Source organism: Platalea leucorodia (genome assembly GCF_965183815.1).
Source record: "Platalea leucorodia genome assembly, chromosome: 10".
Classification (NCBI taxonomy): domain Eukaryota; kingdom Metazoa; phylum Chordata; class Aves; order Pelecaniformes; family Threskiornithidae; genus Platalea; species Platalea leucorodia.
The window spans coordinates 96919-115674 of NC_138832.1; the positions used below are offsets into that span (position 1 = coordinate 96919).

Below are 18756 nucleotides of genomic sequence, written 5' to 3' on the forward strand. Positions count from 1 at the left end.
GGGATGAGGTTGCCTACTCAGGACAAGGTTTTGCCAGTCATATTATGCATACAGTAGATCAAAATGTCAAATCAACACACGCATCTAGGTAACCTGTCATCATCTGGGAGCACCTGATGAATACGAGCAATACACGAAACAGACTACCAGCTTCTACCAAGAATGGAAGAGAGAATGTTGGAGGTTAGTACTCCTCTGAAAGTTAGTGATTTCTTGGTTTGATATATACCTTATCTGAGTCTGTCCAGCAAGGTAAGACATGCCTTCTACTTACGCTCACAACCTACCCAAGTGGCAATTCTACCATTCACCACCACCTATAAAAAATGGGCATGAAGCATGTTACTTCACCAACAAGTATGTAGCAGATTCTTTTCAGAAGACAATAACTACTGAGAGAAAAGAAGAAATTATTTTTCCTGCCAGGTAGGAATGTAATATAAAATGAGACTGGAAAACCAAGGTGTCATTTTCAGGACTGTGATTACCTCTCTTAACCTATATATGCAAAGCTACCACTGCATGTGAAAGATACATTAGATGACAAATCAAGTATAAATACATGACCTGAAGTGACTAAAGAACCTCTAGCCTACCCATACGAACAATCAGACAACAAAGTACACAGCCCCCATGACAGAGCTTATTTTGGCCTAGATTTATATAAACTTTTAGGCATAATAAGTAGTTAACAAAATAGCTAGAGAATTATCTGGATCAGAGACTGTACAGTTGCACTGTTATAAAGATGACTTAGGTATAAGTGATTCTCCTTCTTATGTGAAAAAGATTAGAGACAGACTATACATTTATGCAGGGAGACTTTGCTCTGAGTCTCCCTGCAGGGAGACTAACAAAGATACTGTACCACTCTTGCTATGCCAGTCCAGGGTAAGTGTTTAAATATAAGCCTAAAAAAGCTTCAAGTAGTATTTATTTGATATTTGGAACATCCAATTCCTGTCATGGTTAAGAAATTATTTGGATGCATCAAACCATCTGCCCTTAAAGGGCACAAGAACAAGCCCACGTCATTTTTTTCAATCCATTTCTAAGTTTCAGAGCTTTTTATCAGCTATAATCATTTTTAAATTACAGGTCTACTGTTGTACAGAAAAGAGTTTCAGAGGCCAACAAAGGACCAATATGCTTGCATCTCTTCAAATTGGTGGCAATAGTTATTAATGCGTAAAAGTATTATGTTTTTTATTAAAGACAAACTAGTTCAGTTAAGAACTTGCAGGTATCAGCCATAAGGAGTAACATTCCTTGCCACTGACAGATCTTGGCAAGCCCTTTGCCCACCCTTATTCAGCGTACCTCAGAGCGGCAAAAATGATACGTTAAAAGAAGCTATATCCACAACACGTATCTACAGAGCATTCATTTTTCACAATTCAGCTGTATTTTGTCACAGTTGACAGACTTAGAAGTGCACCACTTGAAATCATTCAACAAGGAAGGCAGCCTTACGGGGTGAACAGAGAAATTACAGAAGCACAGTATGCAGCATTCAATTAAATTGATGCATATAACATAAGAGTTTACTCTTCAGCCTGTATTTACACCATTTTGATGGGATAAGGAAAGTTTCACATGAGCTTTGAAACAAAAGCTTTGAAATGACTCTTTAGCAATTGACTGACTGCTCCTTTCCCCCATTCAACCCTGCCCAGTTTAAATTTTGAAGTTGCATTTTCCAATTCAGTTTGAAATACTTTCCTCTGTTCTGTTAATATGTTAAGAGGTCACTCACCACATATAATCAATTTGTCTCCTTTACCACGCAATGTGAAACGTACAAAATAAGCCAGTACCAACTACAGAAAGGGAAGGATGAACAAAGGAGAATCACGTTATATACTCCAAAACCAAGACAATGAAGGAAATTGGACATTCATTTTCAATATAATTCCTGACCCTAGTTCTCATTGCTGATTAATTCTACGCTTGACTGGAATGTTAGCACACTTTCTCCTTCAGCCCCTAATGATATTAATTGAAACAAAAGTGAGAGCAGCTCCCCAATAACAACAGTATGTTGATAATGTCATATCCAAAGACATTTTACAGGGTCTGTAACCCAGCTCTCAACACATCTTAAGAACTGTCCCATTATTAAGAAAGGGAAGCTGAGCAGAGAGATTTCTGGGGCAGATTATTCACAAATCTGAACTGCAGCACCTCAGCCACTGGGCCACTGCAAAAATACACAATGGACGATAGAAAACATGGGCTAATGACTTCTGAATGACAGCTCTCAATTTCCAGAAACACTAGGATGAACGAAAACAGACTGAGCACTATCCGCCTGCACAAGGAAGACTTGGGATCTCCAACAAGCACATACCTCATTTATAAACATGAACAAAGTGTTCACATTAGAAACCATCGCAACTCAATTTGCTTGTTCTCTGCAGTGAAGCTTTACTTTGGCAAGCCATGCATGACAACACTAGGAGTGACATCTGAACAAGGAACTAACCAAGCCTCCCTCCGCACACACAGCAGTCACAGGTCCCTTATGGGCTACGCGCCAGACGGCAGCACTACTTTAGGCAAGAGTACACAACCTGCAAGCGTTGGCAGCACTGTGGACATTGGCGTACTGCCACCTCTGCAGCACTGATACAAATAGGACTTCTGGGTCACTGATGCTTCTGGACAGATTCTAGCTGTGGGAGGATGCTACAGGGAGAAAAAAGGGATCCCTGCAGTTATATGAAATAAACTCCTGGCACAGCAACTCAGTCGTGCCAGCACTCAGGTATTATAAACGAGGCCTGGCCAAGAGCACCAGTTCTTCAGTTTGGGCAAGAATGAAGAGAAGACTTATTGCCCCAAGCAGGAAACGAGAAGAACCAAAAGTGCTGATGATCAGACTGCACTTACCCGAAACTGCTCATTCTTGTAGGATATCAGCACATCTCTGACTTTTTCTAGAAATAAACATAAATATATAGTTTAAACAGGGAATTTTGCATCTGGGCAAGTTGCCTAGTTTTGCTGAACATACACTCAAGAAAAGACATCAGTCAAATGAAGTCATAAATTCTGATTCAGACAACACTCTGAAGACTCCTACAGCTCCCAGACTTTTCCAGTAACATAAATTTTATCAAGTGAGGTTGAACTAGGAGTTCAGTATTTTATCACTAACAGTGGCCAAAGACAGCCAAGTTGGATAAATCCAGACAGCTCCAAAAAAAAAAAAAAAAAAAAAATCCCTAAATAGATCAGTTTAGGAAGAAATTGTTCCCGCAGGCAGCTCATGTTCTGATGCATATTTGTATTCCTTATACTTGCATTTTAAATCCATTGCAACAGCACTGTGGCTATTCATAAACCAACCATAAGCTTATTGGACTTTACTGAACTTTTATTTACCATCTACATGAAATGTCTTTTCTCTATCTGTGGACCACTTTTACTGTACCTGAAATAGCAACGTCTTTCAAAAGACTTCACCATTCACGTGTCATTGTCACCTGCTATCAGGATGCCCATCACCTAGTATCAGCTAGATAAAACTTCAGATGCATTTGAACAGTAGGATTGATATACCATTGCCATTCCACGACTCTGGACATATAAATCACAGAATCTACTGTATCATTCTGTGGTTCTCTATTTCGGCAATGGGGGTGGGGTGTTCTAGGGAGAGGAAGGAATAGCACATGTTTAGATCTCATTGAACATGAAATCAGACAGAAGCCCAGACATATACTCTGACAAGAAAAGTGGTAAGTGCTGCTGCATTCCACAGTTTAGTACTGCCTCTAGGTTTGGACTGGTCTAATAAATTCTGTATTAAACTCAAAGTGCACAACAAATTAGCTAGTATTTTCTGGATCACAGCTACTGTATCTATGTACGAGTCTGTTATAAAGGAATCTAGAAAAGACCTGCAACAAATCCATAGATCCTAAAGCCAGAAAGATCATTATAGTCACCTAGTGTGACCTTCCAGGGAGCAACAACGGTCACTTCAGCATTTCTGCACACTCTCTGGACCTTGGATTGGGCTGCCGTAATCTGTTGGGTGAGTTACTCCCAATAGGCATGCCATGTTTTGTCAGAAAAAATTATGATTAATTTGTTTTACTGTTTGAGGTACTGTTTGATACCTCACATGCCTCAAACTCGCAGACCAGCCATCTAATCTGAACTCCTGCTTCCTCCAGTAAGTCATTCAAACCAGAAATTCACTTTGAGAAAAGCTCGTTATTTTGGGTTCAAAGACTTCTGGTGATGGTAAAGCAACCACTGGAACACTTTACCAAAGTTTTCCCATTGTTTTGCACTTTATATCTTAGATTATGTCCAGGTTGAGTTACCTGTGATTTTTTTTTTTTTTTTTTTAATACTATTGGCAGCTAGTGAGTTTTCTGTCCACATGTAAAGTATTTTGAAACTGGCTGAACTGCCTTTATCCTGCTTTTGCTCAAGTTATGAATCTACAAAGTTTTGAGGGCTATAAAAGGACCATAGCGAATTTGTCAGCAGTGGCCTCAATACCAAAACTCTGGCTGTCAAGACACTACAACTAATTTTCACAATGCTTGGTCCTAAACTACCCCAGTATAACTGTTGCTACTGATTAGGATACTGCATATTCAATAGAAGTAAAAGATTTTATGCTACAAAGTCAGTGAGCTAATACCAAAAAAGTCAGTCACCCCAAGAGTCCACCAAGGCCCAAATAAGAATCCCAAAACCTGAGCTGGAGGTGTACCTTTATGCATTGTCAGGGCTAGAAGACGACACTTTTAAACTGCTTTCTCTAGCACGGGACATATCTAATCCTTGCATCTGCCATGGTTCTAGGGACACCTACCATGGAATTCCTTGTGTTTCTGACAGGCCTCATGCTGTGGGGTTCGAATCTCCCATGCATCATTGTCCAACTCTGCATTTGCTTCCACCCCTTCCTGCTCCTCTTCCTCGTCCTCGCTTTCTTCACACAAGTTATTGCCCAGCTGACGGCTCCAATACGTCTTTCGTAGCCAGTCCAGCACAACATCACAACCTAAGAGAGCACAGAAAACATTCTCTTCTCAGTGAGGTTTTCTTTGTTATTGAAAAAAAATAACAGAGGTGGCACATTGCTAACTTGCATTGTGAAAAGAAATGCTGTTAACGAGTTATGAACCCTGAAATCACATACAACTCCGTTAATGAAAAGGTGAATGAGTTTAAAAAAGAAAACAAGAAAAAAACACAACAAAAAACCCCCACAACCCAGTATCACAGGCCTGGTAACACCCACCCACTGTCTTTTTGGCAAAAAAAAGTTTGGACACTGCTATAGTGCTGCACCTCACCCAAGCTAGGCCAAATTTAAGCAGAAACCAAGTCCCAGCAGCGGCATTCTGATGAGAAAATGAGTCAATTCTTTAGTATCACCATGATAAACATAGCGTCTATAACAATAGCATAAATTTTTTGTGCAGAGACTACACCAGGCATACATTAGATAGACTGGAAAGAAAACCCCTTTTCTCCCATCACTATTTCACTACCCAACTCAATCCAAGGACCCTGCTGAAGGTTATTTAACTGGCTCCTCAGTGCTTAACCCAAAATTCCCAGGAATCCCTTCAAATGCCGTGAGCTGGTCATTCGTTCAGGCTTGCAGTACCTACTGCATTTCGCCCTAAATGGGATTTTTTAAGAGTCTCAGGTATCTCTAAACCATCAGGAAAAGCATTTACCTCCTTCCCTGTGCTGTAAAGAAACACGAGGGCCGAACTATTGTTTCAGGTACTTTTTTCAGGGGAAGGAGGAAGTCTCCGAACACCTGCCCGGTGATGCACCACGGCCTGGGGCCACCGGACACAGCTCAGCGGCGCCCACAGGGCTGCGGCAAGCCCTCCCGGTGCCTCACACCACAACTCTCCCTGACAGGAGGGGCGCTGCCTGCCCTGCAGCGCCCCAAAATGGAGGTCGGGGCGCTCCCGCAGGGCCTGCGACACCGGCACTGCTGCCCCCACCCCAGCTCAGGCCGGGCCCTCCCAGCGCCGCCCGCAGCACTCACCCTTGCGGCACAGAGCCAGCCGCGGCAGCTTGCCGTGGGTCAGCTCGTGACGGAGATCCACAACCCAGATGGGGATATCCACCTGGAAGAACAGCCACGGGTGTCACCCCACAGTTCCTGCTGCACCACGCCACAACCGCAGGCAGCCCTGCAAGGCTGCAGAGAACCTCTGCTGGGCGGGAACCGCCTCTTCTGGGCCACGCCTGCACCGCAGCCCCCCAGCTTCCCCCTTCCAGGGTGGGCGAGACCCCCTCCTCTCTCATCCCACTCCTCCCGTGGCCTAGGATCCATACAAACTTGGGATTTTACAGTTTAAGTTCTTCAACGTTACTTGCAACAACAGATGTCTTTTTAGACAGAGGTGCGGTGTATAATTTAATGAGACACTGAGCAGCGGTTAAATTATATTTAAACTGATGAAACATTCTGGATGACAGTTTGTATATCAAAGATAGAAATCATATCATATATAATACTCAAATCATACACACTCTAAGTTGCATACATTTTTTGCAACTTTCCTAAGGACAACTAACTAACTATGCAAGACTTCTATTTTTAATCTTGATCAGTTTTAAAAGGTGAGAAGCAGCACCATTCTTAAAAATCCACCAAAAACCCCCACATTCAATTAATCATTCTCACATAGGGGCCCCAGACAAGACTGCCTATATAGGAGAGTCTCAAATACTGTCTGTTCTTCACTTTCAAAACTTGCTGCTCAGACCCAGGTATGATGCTCAATGCAGCTAGCAACAAAAGGACTCAAATTGGTCCTGCTACTACAATTACACCTTGAATCTTCCCTCCTCCACACAGAAGTGGAGAAGGTCACCTCAAGCGAGAGACATAAGATGAAAATGTCTGCAAATGTGATTAAGTGCTTTTTATGTATAACTTTGCTTGTCAAAGGCTAGAATTTATAAACCATAGATTTAGCTCTTCTTCTATATCTCCGCAGCTAAGAAACAAAAACGTGTGGTGTATATGCCAAGTGGGACTATTTACATGTAAATCAAGACTTTTAACATGCGATTCACAATGCTTTAATGGTCATCAGCCTTTGTTACTCCTAATCTGACTTTAAAGAACAAAGTTTTAGATCTAGTTACATCAAGCCTCTTTAAAACTTTGCAGTTGGAAAGAACTGGCATCTATATCCATTGCTTGGTTACAAAAGAATGACCCCCCCAACTCCCTCCACCCAGTGTTAATAGACAATGCGTAGGCTCTCTGTATATACACAAGTTAGCGAGTAACTCTTATTAAATATTTACCTCTCTGGCTAATTGTCTCAGAGGAATGCTGACCATTTTCTGTTTCCTTTCTGTGATCAAGTTGACAAACCTGCATGCAGGTTACAGGAGAGATAAATGACTATCAAGAGCTGCAGAGAAACTGGGAACCCCAGAGACAAATCCCCCACATGCTGTACAATACCACGGTCCCAGAGATGCAAAGTGAAATTAGACAGCTGAGTAATGCTACCTGTCCGGGTCCCCCCTCTGACAGCACACAGGCCGTCCGAGCCCTACCTTACAAGCGCCAGCCCGTAAGAGAGGATGAGCTCATGCGACTTCAATCTGCCAGACGAATCCAGGACCTTGCAACGAATCAGTTCAGCGGTGCAATCCACTGCCAGAGGCATTTTGGGACCATACCTAGATATAAAGGAAAAACAGGTGAGCAGTCTCACAAGAATACTTTCCCTCTGCAGAAAGCGTGGCTTTCCAGCTACTTTTGGCGGTGTGGTACACGACAGCCGGAGAAACGGTATGCAGAAAGACAGCAGCAAAGGCTCTTCCCAGAAGGCGTTTATTCGGAGCGGTGTGCAGGGCTCCTGCCTGCCCTGGTGCGCACGGGGCCAGCCTGCTGCATCAGCTGCGTGCCCGAAGCCCGCGGCCTGGAGCAGGCGCCCCGCCAGACGGGGCTGCCCGCCCGTGCTGCAGACGCGGCCCCGGCCGCCGAGCAGCCGCGGGGAGCCGCGGCCGGGCCCCGCGCGCCCTACGGGCCGCGGCAGAGAGCGGCGGGAGCAGCCGGGGCCGGAGGGCCGGCAGGGCCGCTGCAGGGACGGGGCGGCAGCCCAGAAGGCAGCGCCGGCCCCGCGGGGCGCTCCCTGCCCGCGGTGCGGGGCGGAGCGGAGCGGTGCGCGGCCCGTACCGACTCTTCCAGGCCGAGACCCGGTCCAGCGCCTCCTGCTGCAGCCGGCTGTCGCCGCAGTACAGCCCCACCATCACCTGGTCCCACTCCGCCCTGCCCCTCCACGCCACCACAGTCCGCAGCGGCTTGAGCCGCTTGCGGGCCGGGGACGGGCTCCGCCGCCCGCGGCGCCAGGCCCGCTCCGCCCGGCCCGCCATGCCGCCGCCGCTCCCGCCCGCGCCGCGCCTGCGCCGAGCTCCCGCTCCCCGCCCCGCGGCGGGGCCGCTTCCGGGGCGGGCGGTGGCGGCCGCCGCGGGGCCGCGCGGCCCCGGGGCGAGGCCGGGATCGCCCGGCGGCCGTAGGAGGCGTCTCCCAGGTGGGGGCTCCCCTGCAGCGCCCGTGGTCCGGCGCCAGCAGGGGCCGGGGGCGCCGAGGGCGGCGCGGAAGGGGCGCGTTCTGCCCTTGCGCGGCGGGGGGAGCGGGGGACGGCGGGATGTGCCTGGGCTCCGGGCGGGCGCGGCGGCCGGCGGCGTTCGGGGCAGGACGCGGGGCTCGGTGGGCTGTGGAGCGCGGCCCCCGCGGCGGCGGCAGGGACCCCGTTGTGCCCAGGGGATGGGGGCTCGGCGCTGTATCTGCGCGACCGCACGGAACTGCCGCTGCGGGGACGGCGGCGGCCGCCGGGGGCCCGAAGGAGGGCGAGGGGCGGCTCCCCTGGAAGCGGCGCCTGCCGCGGGGACGTTTCCAGCGCCCCTGGCCGGCCTTCCAGCGCCCCTGGCCTTCCTTCCAGCGCCCCTGGCCTTCCTTCCAGCGCCCCTGGCCTTCCTTCCAGCGCCCCTGGCCGGCCTTCCAGCGCCCCTGGCCGGCCTTCCAGCGCCCCTGGCCGGCCTTCCAGCGCCCCTGGCCGGCCTTCCAGCGCCCCTGGCCGGCCTTCCAGCGCCCCTGGCCGGCCTTCCAGCGCCCCTGGCCTTCCTTCCAGCGCCCCTGGCCTTCCAGCCTCGGCTGGACGTACCTGCACTTGCAGAAGACTTAGCGGCTCTTCTTTCCAGTTGCAGCGTTTTACAGGTTTTGCAGTAGGCTGAATCAATAAATGATCCAGGCTATAAATCACCTTATTTTTGGAGGCTTTGTTTTTAAACTTCTCTTTTCACTGATCTGTTTGCATAATCCCAGGAATACGCTTGTGTTAGAGGTCAGGCAGGAGGCAGGACTGAAAGATGGGATGGGAAAGAAGCACTGGAGGTGGAAGTCCGCAGAAGCTACTCACGCTGGTTTTGCTAGTAGAAGAGCTACACCTGTAGGTTCTGGTACCTCCCGCACCTAACGACTAGCTTGGTCTTTCCCCAGGGCTGTCAGGACTTCAGGATAGCTTAAGCTTTCTTGTTCAGTATTGTGAAGCAAGATTTTGTTTGCAAAACTGTTAATCATCATCACTTGCTTTTTATGAACATTCTCTGAAGAAATGCTTATACTGGAAAGATAAAGCTCCTCTTATATTCTAGCACAAATGCAGTTAACGAAGCCCCCCCTAATTTAGACTAATATAGTTGAGACCAAGTGCATCTGAATATGCGTGAATGAGAAAAAATTATAGAACTTCTGACCTGTACGAAATATTTATTTTATTAAGTACCACAGATTATGGGAAAGAAATGCTGAATGAGTTCTGTTAAAATACCATCTTTGAAAAATGCCTCAGTTCATTACAGCTTCAATCTCCTCCGCCCTGCCTGCCCCCTAAAAGTCTGCCTTGTTCTTTGGTGTTAATAAATGTAAGCCAGATTGAAACAAGAGTTTCATTGCTCAAAAGAAGTGTAAGGTTGAGGGAACAGATTTGACATTCGTCGCCAAACTCCCGCAGTGCTTCGTGCAGTGAAAGTGAATTCTCAGAAGATACGAGGCAGGGAGAAAACTTGGAATAAGGCCCTGTTCTCTGGAAATGGAGTTGCACTTTTCATCTGCTTAAAAAATGCTCTGAAAGAACAAGCTGTTTACTGCAATCAAAGGGTCTTATTCAGAGCACAGGAACACCATGTGTCATTTCGCTTGCCAGATTATTTCTGGGTTTCAGAAATCAAGTGCAGTGCAAAGGTTGTAAAAGGCAAATACTGTGGTGCTGTGGAACAGATAGAATACATCAAACTCGATCGGATCACTGGCTTCCAGAACCTCAGAGACATAACAGAAACTAAATTAAAAGGAGTATTTTTCATTCTTATTCTCTGTGGAGAGGGAGAAAGATGTAAAGAGTTGGTGTCTGTTGTAGAGATGGAAGAGAGCAAGGACTGAACCCGCATAGATTTCCCATGCTTCATGTGCTTTCAGAGCCCGGGTCTATGGGGAATTACGCTTCTGCTGGTGCTCTGCTTGCCGTGTCTGGCTACGAGGTTGCTCAGTACACAACTGGGAGGTAATGGGCAAAGATGGCTTGTTGCCCAGAATGTCCCACACAAGATTGGCAGCAATTTGCCATTCTAGTTTCTGCAGCCTTGCTGAGGTGTTGGCTGAGAGAAGAGGCCAGGATTGTCTGTGGTGTCCCTGTAGTACTTGGGGAATCTGGATGGTTAGGGTGAGTGAGGTTACTTGCACCTGCAGGTGAAGTGCCAATGAGGAGCGAAGAACCAGACTGCTATCTAGGTAAAAGGCCTAAATGGAAACCCTATTTTTTAAAAGAAAAGATATTTCAGAGTGTCAGGGTAATGTTCTTCCTGGAGGAATCAATGACAAAAAAATGCATTTAAAATGAGTGGGTGCAAAAGATTAAGCTTTGGGTCATCCAGAAATGAAGAAGAAAGCCCTTTGAACCAGAAAAGGAGAGAGTGTGACAAGAAAATGGGAGGTCAGGTGGTTTTTTGGTTTGTTTGTTTGCTCCTGTTGTTTTCTATATTATTTTTTGACTCAAACTTGAACAAGGCACAGCCAAGAAAGAACCATGCTCTCTCTGCCTTTCTGTGGCTTGAGAGTTCAATCTCTAGTTGGTCCTAAGACATTTGAGCTCCGTGTCTTCCCCAAACGCCGTGGCCCTTTGCGATGGGCAGTAGAGCAGCGGGTGGCAGAGTAGTCGGAGCGTATCTGGCCTGGCAGTTGTTGCCTTCTTGTTTGAGTGCTGTTCCCTGGAGCGGGCAGAGCGACTGCTGATAGGGCAGAGAACAAGGGAGAGGGGCCTCTGCATCTTTTCAGTGCTATTGGCTGGTTTTCTTTTCTGGCGTCTATGCGACTTGAGCTTTGGAGACCAGCCATCGAACATCCTGTTTTCACTGAATTTGCCTCTGTTCTTCCCAGTCTCTTCTCCTTTCTTCTGCTTGCAGAGTTGCTGCAATAGCACCAAGGTAAGAATATGAAATGGCACTTCTTGGCTCATTTCTCACATGGGGATTGTTATGTTTGAGCAAGAGGTATCTGGCATTCTAAGCAGATAAGGGCAAGTTTAGCTGGGATCTCAAAAATCACTGTGCTCTGTAGAGAGCTAGGCAACAGAGGCCATTAATGTAACTCCAGATTTGCTGAGTGTTGAATTAATCTAACCTGCTTAGAATCACGCTGTGTGGATTCCTGTGCAGCAAGTACTAAGCAATGCCTTCTCACTTTTAGTCCTTATGCTCAATCCTGCTCTCGTTGAAGTTAGTGGAAGTTTTAGGGTGAAGCTGCATCAAGCCTCACGTATGCTGGGATTGTCAAGGGCAGCAGATGGGCAGCAATTCTCTTGTGCAATGAGTGTGTGACCAAGCTGCAGCTTTCAGGCTTTTCTGATAAAGCTGAACGAGGTGCTGTGTGCAGTTCTTTACTTCTGGGAGTCTCCCCTGGTGCAGGGCTTGTTTCCCTGCTGATCCTGGATGGGAAGGTTTGTTACAGAAGTGACCTGTGACTCCCATGCTCAGCACTTTCTGCAAAAAAGGGAGGAGGGACAACTGGACTTTCTGTGTGCATGGTCTCAGCACACTGAGCAGCCGTCTCTGGGTAAGAGAGTCCAAGCAGGAAAGACAGGCTTGCTCTGTTACAAGAAGAGAGGGGCCAGAACTAGAAATGCAGGGCATAAGAGAAGGTTGGATGGAAATGCGTAGGAATGGAGGAGGGGAAATGGAGGGGTACAGACAGTCGGAAGTGGATAGGTGTAGGTGAAAGACAGCCCTAGTCACTTCCTCAAGAACGTAGTGCTCCTATTCTGCACCTCTCCTACCTGCTCCTGAGGCTACAGAGATCCTTGGCTTCCCCCCTGCTCTTAGAATAATGTTCATAAAGCAGGGCTTGAGTTTCTCCCAGGTATGTTGGATTTTGAAGAGCAAAACAGGGGTTGTATTACAGGAAATAAGCAACTGAACATGCTTTCCAGTGCCAGAGGCCTTGGCAGCAGGTTCTGGTGCTATTCTGAGATGTCAGCCAGGCCTGAAGGAGGAGGCAGTATGTTGTTCTGCGTTTCTGTCTAGTCCAGGAATCCTGGTAAGGATTCCAGGTAAGGAGCAGCTTCCTGCAGAGGGAAAGGTGATTTGGCTCAGTGGGACTCTGTACAGGGAAGACTCAAGGAAAAAGCATAAGTCAGACAACATAAATGTTCCCACCAGGCAGCAGGGTCTCTTGCGAAACTTGTTATGCCAGGCTCAACACAGGAGATGATGTTTAAAGACTTGTTTGGAGAATAAGCTGTTGATGACTGGTTTACCTCTGTGGCACATGGAGGTCTCTGCTAGAAACTGCTTGTGGAGAAAGAAATTGGGGGCAGAGATGGAAGAACTAGATGAGGGGAGAGATAGTGGAAGGAATGTCTTGGGAATGAGTTCTTTCCCTGAAATGGGTTTATTGCAATGATTATCTACAGTATGTGAACAAATGTGGTGAAACAGACTCTGGACTGTGTGCTCTGTCCCCATGGGGAGAAGCTGAGAGAGAGAGCAGTGCAAACCAGATGTCTGTCATCTTGTTTGATGCATCTCCTGAAAAGGGCTCAGACAATATGGCCGTGGAGCAGCGTCTAGGAACAGGCACTGTACGTGATGGGGAATGGCAGAAGTGCCTTCGTCCCTATGGGAGATGCAGGTTTCAGGTACAAAATGTGCTTTAAAAGCACTGGAATGAGGTACCCTGGAAAACCTTCCTGCTCCAAAACTTTCTTTACTTTACTTCTTTTAATTTGTGTTCTTCTCTTTTTGACTGAAGATAAAGAAGAGCCTATGAGGACTTGCACCTCCCTCTTCCCTCACAGATGGAAGGCTCCAAGGAAAAAATCATCCTGAATATTGGGGGAGTCAGATACGAGACATACAGCAGCACCCTCCGGACCTTCCCAGGGACCAAGCTGTGCAGCCTAACAGAGCCCCATGCCCCAAGCATCTACGACTATGATCCCACCACCAAAGAGTTCTTTTTTGATAGGAGTGCTGAGATCTTCAGCTACGTGTTGAACTATTATAGGACCAAACATTTCCACTGCCCCATTGATACCTGTAGGTCAGTCTTAGAAGAAGAGCTGGCTTTCTGGGAAATAAATGAGACACAGCTAGCATCCTGCTGCTGGCTGAAGCTGAATAACAAAGAGGTGCAGCCAGAGGAGTTTAATGTTTGGGATGAAAATGAACAGACTGATGACCAGTGCCTCATAGTCCAGACGGAAAGAAGGGATTTCAGCTGGCGAACCAGGTGGCAGCCAAAGATTTGGTCTATATTCGAAAAACCCTTTTCCTCTTTCAGTGCTAAGGTAATACTATATGTGGAGATGGACACAGCCTGTGTCCTTTGGGAATATTGGAATGGGCCCATGAAAAATGCTAATGGGTTCATAGCTTTGATAAGTATGCTTTGAGTCCCAGATTAAAAAAGAAAATAAAATTCTCTCTTCTCATTAACAGACACCTCCTTCTTCTCTCCTCTTGTGCCTGTTCTCTGTACAAAATGCATGCTCCATGCCTCTTTAAAATGTCAGGCATGCAGAACAACAAAGGCAAGTCAGAGACTGCAGAGGACGTTTTCTGTGCTGCTGGTATTTCTGGAGCCAACATTTAGTGCCGAAGAGGCCCTCTGTGAGTCTGTCCGCATTACTCCAGCTGTCAGACATTTCCCCTTGCTTACAAACTCCAATGTAGGAGTTGAGGTGGTTTGTTCTTTGACTCCGGTCTTCGCTATTATTTTTCAAATCTGGAAGGAGAAAATGCACTCCATGTGAGCAAAACGATGGTGATTTGAGAAGGATTAGTCTGGGATTGTGCCACTGTGCCTGTGGAGGGGGTCCTGGGGTTGTGGTGGGGCAGTGAGGTTATCCGATACTTGTTTGTTGGACTAATTGCATGTGTGCCCTTTCCTCCCTCTGCAGTGCTTGGCTTTTGTTTCTCTGCTGTTCATCGTTGGAATTGTCATCATATTCTGTGAGGAGACCAAGGCACAATTTGAGTTCTTTACTGCTAACTTCACCTCTGTTGGCTATTCTGAGGTCTCCCACGACAACCATGAGCCCTATTACCACCAAGCTGCCTACTTGCTTCATCTGGAGCTTTTCTGTGTCCTCTGGTTTACTTTTGAGTTCTCTGTGCGATTTTGTTTCTGCCCAGACAAGAAGTTGTTCTTCCAAAACCCCCTGAATGTGGTTGACTTCCTCTCCCTCTTCCCAGTTTATATTGAGCTCTTTGTGGCTGGGCAGATTCAGAGAATGCCAAGCCTGGGGCTTTGGTTGGGCTTTGTTCGCATTGTCTATCTCCTCAAACTCCTGAAGATATCCAAGCTGATAGAAACGCCACTGATCCTCAGGGTTCTGTGCTACACCCTCAAGTCTATCCTTAGAGAGATTTGCATCCTGCTGATGATTTTGGCCTTTGAGACGCTCTTCTTTGGCTCTCTCTTTTTCTATGGGGAGCTGCTGGGGAGCCATCCCTCCTACACAGGGGAGCTGCACTTCACTGACATTCTTGTTTGCTTCTGGTGGGCTTTGATCACACTCACTACAGTGGGCTACGGAGATATTATCCCTCTCACTACAGTTGGCCAAGTGACGGCAGCCTTAGCTGCGGTATTCGGCATGTTAACTATTATCATCCCAATACCCATTTTCCTGGTGAAATTTAAAAGCTATTATGACATTGCTATCTTCAAACAGAAGCTGAAAAGGAGCAAGAAACATTAACACTTCGGAACCTCTGTTCCCCTTTGCCTTTAGCAATAAACCTTCAGCATGGTTTATTCCCTTTGATGGGAAGGGAGTGCAAGTAGTTCTTACTGCGTTTACTTGCTGCCTTAGCATATTTCAAACCATTGGTGAGGCCTCAGGCCTTGCAGTACCTGATACACAACTGATCAGACCTGTTGAATCCCATGGGTCTTTCCCATATTGCACTTCATCCCATGCTCTTTTAAATGCCACAGTTTCTCTCTCTCATCTAGCTGTTCAGAGATGGGCTGTGATGCTGCATTATATCCTGAATGTGGACCACATAGCCCAGTTCCATGACCTGGGGCCGCAGTGTATTCCCTCAGCTGGCGTACAACCCATGATGCTAGCTGTGCCCTCCATCACCTGGCAGACCATAATCTCATTTTGCGTGCTGGGAAAGGAAATCTGCGCATGGTCCTGCTCTGACAGTGAGGAGGAAGCATGGCTATTTTTTTTTTTTTAACATCGTTCTGTTTCTTCGTTTTCCCAAAACACGCGAGTACGCCTGATTTGCCTGCACTCACACACTGGTGTACAGAAGGGAGCAGGCTGAACTGAGTATCTGTGGTCCTGAGAGCCAGCCCTGTTTGATAGCCTGCTTTGCGGGCTCACAGGAATTGCTGTGGCGTTCGGGTAGCAGCAAGGGAGCCCTCCAACAGCAAATCCTTTTTGGCGCTGCTGAAGTCAATGGCAACCTTTCCTTGACCTCAGTGAGATCAAAATTTCATTGGACACTTGCAGTGCATCAACGCATTTCAACAGTTCTTGATTTTTATGTAACAAAGGCACTGAGCTATTAGCCAAAATATCTATATGGTTTTTGCTGTTTGAAAGGAAGAACTTAATCTACAGTACTCAATATAATTTTAATGTCATTTACTTTCTTAAGGCATAGATATGAACTAGCAATATTTATCTTTTAACTGGATAGTCTTAATTGTTACCTATGTTTAATTTTGAAATAACAAATATTGTTGAGGTTTGAAAAAAAACCACATCCCATTGTTTATATAGCAGGATGATGTGCTAAGATTATTTTGTTTAGTAAGTAAAAATTTCTGTATACAATAACATGTATTTAAATTTCATTAAGGCTGTATTTTAATTGCAATTTTGATTAAGTTTTGTCTGTCCCTAAGAAGAGGTCGTGCTCCCAGGTGAAGGTAAGCACAAGGATGAAACAACCCCTAACACAAGCTCATCTGCCACCAGCTCAGTGCAGCAAACTTAGCCCTTGGTGATGAGTCCTGGAGCTAGAAATCGTGGAGGAGATGCTTTCCCAGCACAGGCTGTTCATGTCAGCCTGACTGCTGTGCCGTCACTTCTTTCATAGCTGGGCCGTGGGCACACAAACCTTACAGAGGGCATGGCAGGCTCTTCCTGAAAAAAGGGGAGAGGATACGTGCTTGGACAGCAGACTGTAGCAGATTTCAGTGTTGAGAGGGCAGGGATTCACAACAGAGAGGAAGAGAAACTGGTGGCATTTTACATCAGTGCGCTGCCCCTACCCAAACATTCAACTTCCCAGCAGCTGGTAATGTGCTTTTATTTTCAATCAGAATAAAAAGTCAAAAACTGGGTATCTCTTCAGAATCAGGTTGTCAGGATGCAGTGGGGGCCAGCACAGGAGTCAAGCACAAAGCCGCAACCCCCAGAGCAGGGTCCTTGCCGGCCGGGACCCAGCTGCACAGTACCAGGTGAGGTGAGGTGAACAGGCAGACCCGGAGATGGCAGCCAGATTCAGGCGAGACTCCTCATCGGGGGGCAAGCTCGTGGTGACAGGAAGGGAACCTGCAGACCAGGGTCAGGATCCCGTCCAGTGACAGTTCCCAGGGTCACACAGCCCAGTGATCACCAGGTAGGTCCGGAGTGAAACAATCACTCTGAGAATACCAAATTGTCTCATTTGGATTCGGTAAAACCACTTGATTGCAATGAAGGCAAAACGGGAGAAAACGTCTGCATGTGTTTAACATGCGAATACAATAATGTATTAATACAGATGTAATGTCCAGAATAAGAAAGATGTAGTGAGGCATTTTTAGCTCATCAAAATCCTTCCATCTTTATTGATCAGAAAGTAAAAAAAAAAAACCATTTTTCATAGAATCATAGAATATCTCAAGTTGGAAGCGACCCATAAGGATCATCGAGTCCAATCCCTGCTCCTCACCAGACTACCTAAAGCTAAATCATATGTGAAAGAGCACTTTTGACTTCTTTCATGAAAATATTGGTAAAAAGAATACATTCCTGCAAAACAGCTTAGGATTTCCCAGCAGAAAACTCCCTTGCACATGCTGACCAGTGCTGCTAACTTGTCCTGACCTCTGAATCGGCATGGAGTAGATAGAGCTCCCCCTCCTTTCATGTTCCCAGTGCTCCCCAGTGTGGAAGGATGAGGAGTTACTTGTCACTGGGAAACACCACCACAGCTTCACACAGTGCAAAAGTGATGGGGAAAAGGGGCCTGTTCTTGGCAATACGGCTTTGCCAAAGCAGCTGAGTGTCCCCTCCCCTATCTAGACCACGCTTCCCTCTCTCGTGGAGCCTCTTGGCCGCAGATTTCCCAAGCAAGAGGAGCGCTGCGAGGAGCTGTGCTTCAGTGAGCGATGAGGGAAAAGCACTGCTGCCTGCTGGTGTCAGCCACCCCAAGAGCAGTTTGTGGGACAATTCCCTGAGGACTCCAGTGCAGCCCAACGAAGGTACTGAGGCTTGTCCGTGCTTATGACCTGCTCCTTTGGCCCTGGTGGGGAGCTGGTAATTGCGGCCTCTGATCAGCTTTCCATTTCTTTTGCAGTGCTTGGGTGGGAGTAGGGAGTCAGGTCTCAGGCCACAGGTGATCTAGGAGTAGATGAGAGCACTGGCATGGGGACGGATTGTATTGGACTCCCAGATATGATTTTAGGTGGGTGGTTTCCTTAACTAGCCATGCCATGCACTTTGTGCTTAGAAGTCACGATCTTCCTAGGTTGCTACATTCACCCCCAATGCTTGTTTTCTTATCCTATTCCAAAACTCTTTCTTCTTTCACTTAAAAATATTTAACACAAATTGTCTCACAGCGGGTTAAGGACCAAGCTGTTTCTGATGCCCTGCATGACAAATAAATTCGTGGTCATGAAGTCTCTGCTAGACCCCCCCACCCTTTGGCACTTCCATGGGAGCTTGGTTTCCAAGGTAGGTTTCTAAAGAAGTGTGTTTTGTGGCTGCTCCCCATCCCAGCCAAGCACTTTCAGACCAGCGTCCACTCATCAGAAGCAGCAGAGAGAGGAAGAATAAAGCCTTTTGCAGCATGACAAAATGAGCCATCCTGGTTATGTTTTCTCGCTCAAATGAGATTTTAAGGTGTAACTGCAGAAAATGAGGTTCTTTGCCGCTGCTGCAAGTGGGAGCCTGACCAAGGTAACCAAGTGTGCTGTGTCCCACATCCTCTTCTTGCATTGATTTG

General features: G+C 47.0%; 2 protein-coding genes across 4 annotated transcripts in view; one reads left to right on the plus strand and one right to left on the minus strand.

The window, feature by feature from the left end:
* LAS1L (LAS1 like ribosome biogenesis factor) overlaps nt 1-8394 on the minus strand; it is a gene marked incomplete at its 5' end in the record, with an annotated part of 33068 nt that extends 24674 nt beyond the window's left edge. The window contains 6 exons of one of the 3 annotated variants that reach the window (XR_014229395.1): nt 2893-2939; nt 4838-5029; nt 6038-6119; nt 7315-7384; nt 7573-7698; nt 8198-8312. Coding sequence is in view for 2 of the 3 variants with exons in the window: in XM_082323391.1 (XP_082179517.1) it covers nt 2893-2939; nt 4838-5029; nt 6038-6119; nt 7315-7384; nt 7573-7698; nt 8198-8394 (714 nt within the window). Of the gene's footprint in view, nt 1-2892; nt 2940-4837; nt 5030-6037; nt 6120-7314; nt 7385-7572; nt 7699-7792; nt 8008-8197 lie in introns of those variants that run through there. The other 2 variants (XM_082323391.1, XM_082323392.1) reach the window with 2 other exon arrangements.
* An 86-nt stretch (nt 8395-8480) lies between these two features.
* LOC309595970 (voltage-gated potassium channel KCNC1-like) lies at nt 8481-15278 on the plus strand (the record flags this gene model as incomplete). The annotated part of the gene is made up of 3 exons (XM_082323604.1): nt 8481-8552; nt 13325-13862; nt 14475-15278. The coding sequence occupies exons 2-3, from the start codon at nt 13371-13373 to the stop codon at nt 15276-15278; spliced, it is 1296 nt and encodes a 431-aa protein (XP_082179730.1). The 5' UTR covers nt 8481-8552; nt 13325-13370.
* Nucleotides 15279-18756: the final 3478 nt, after the last annotated feature.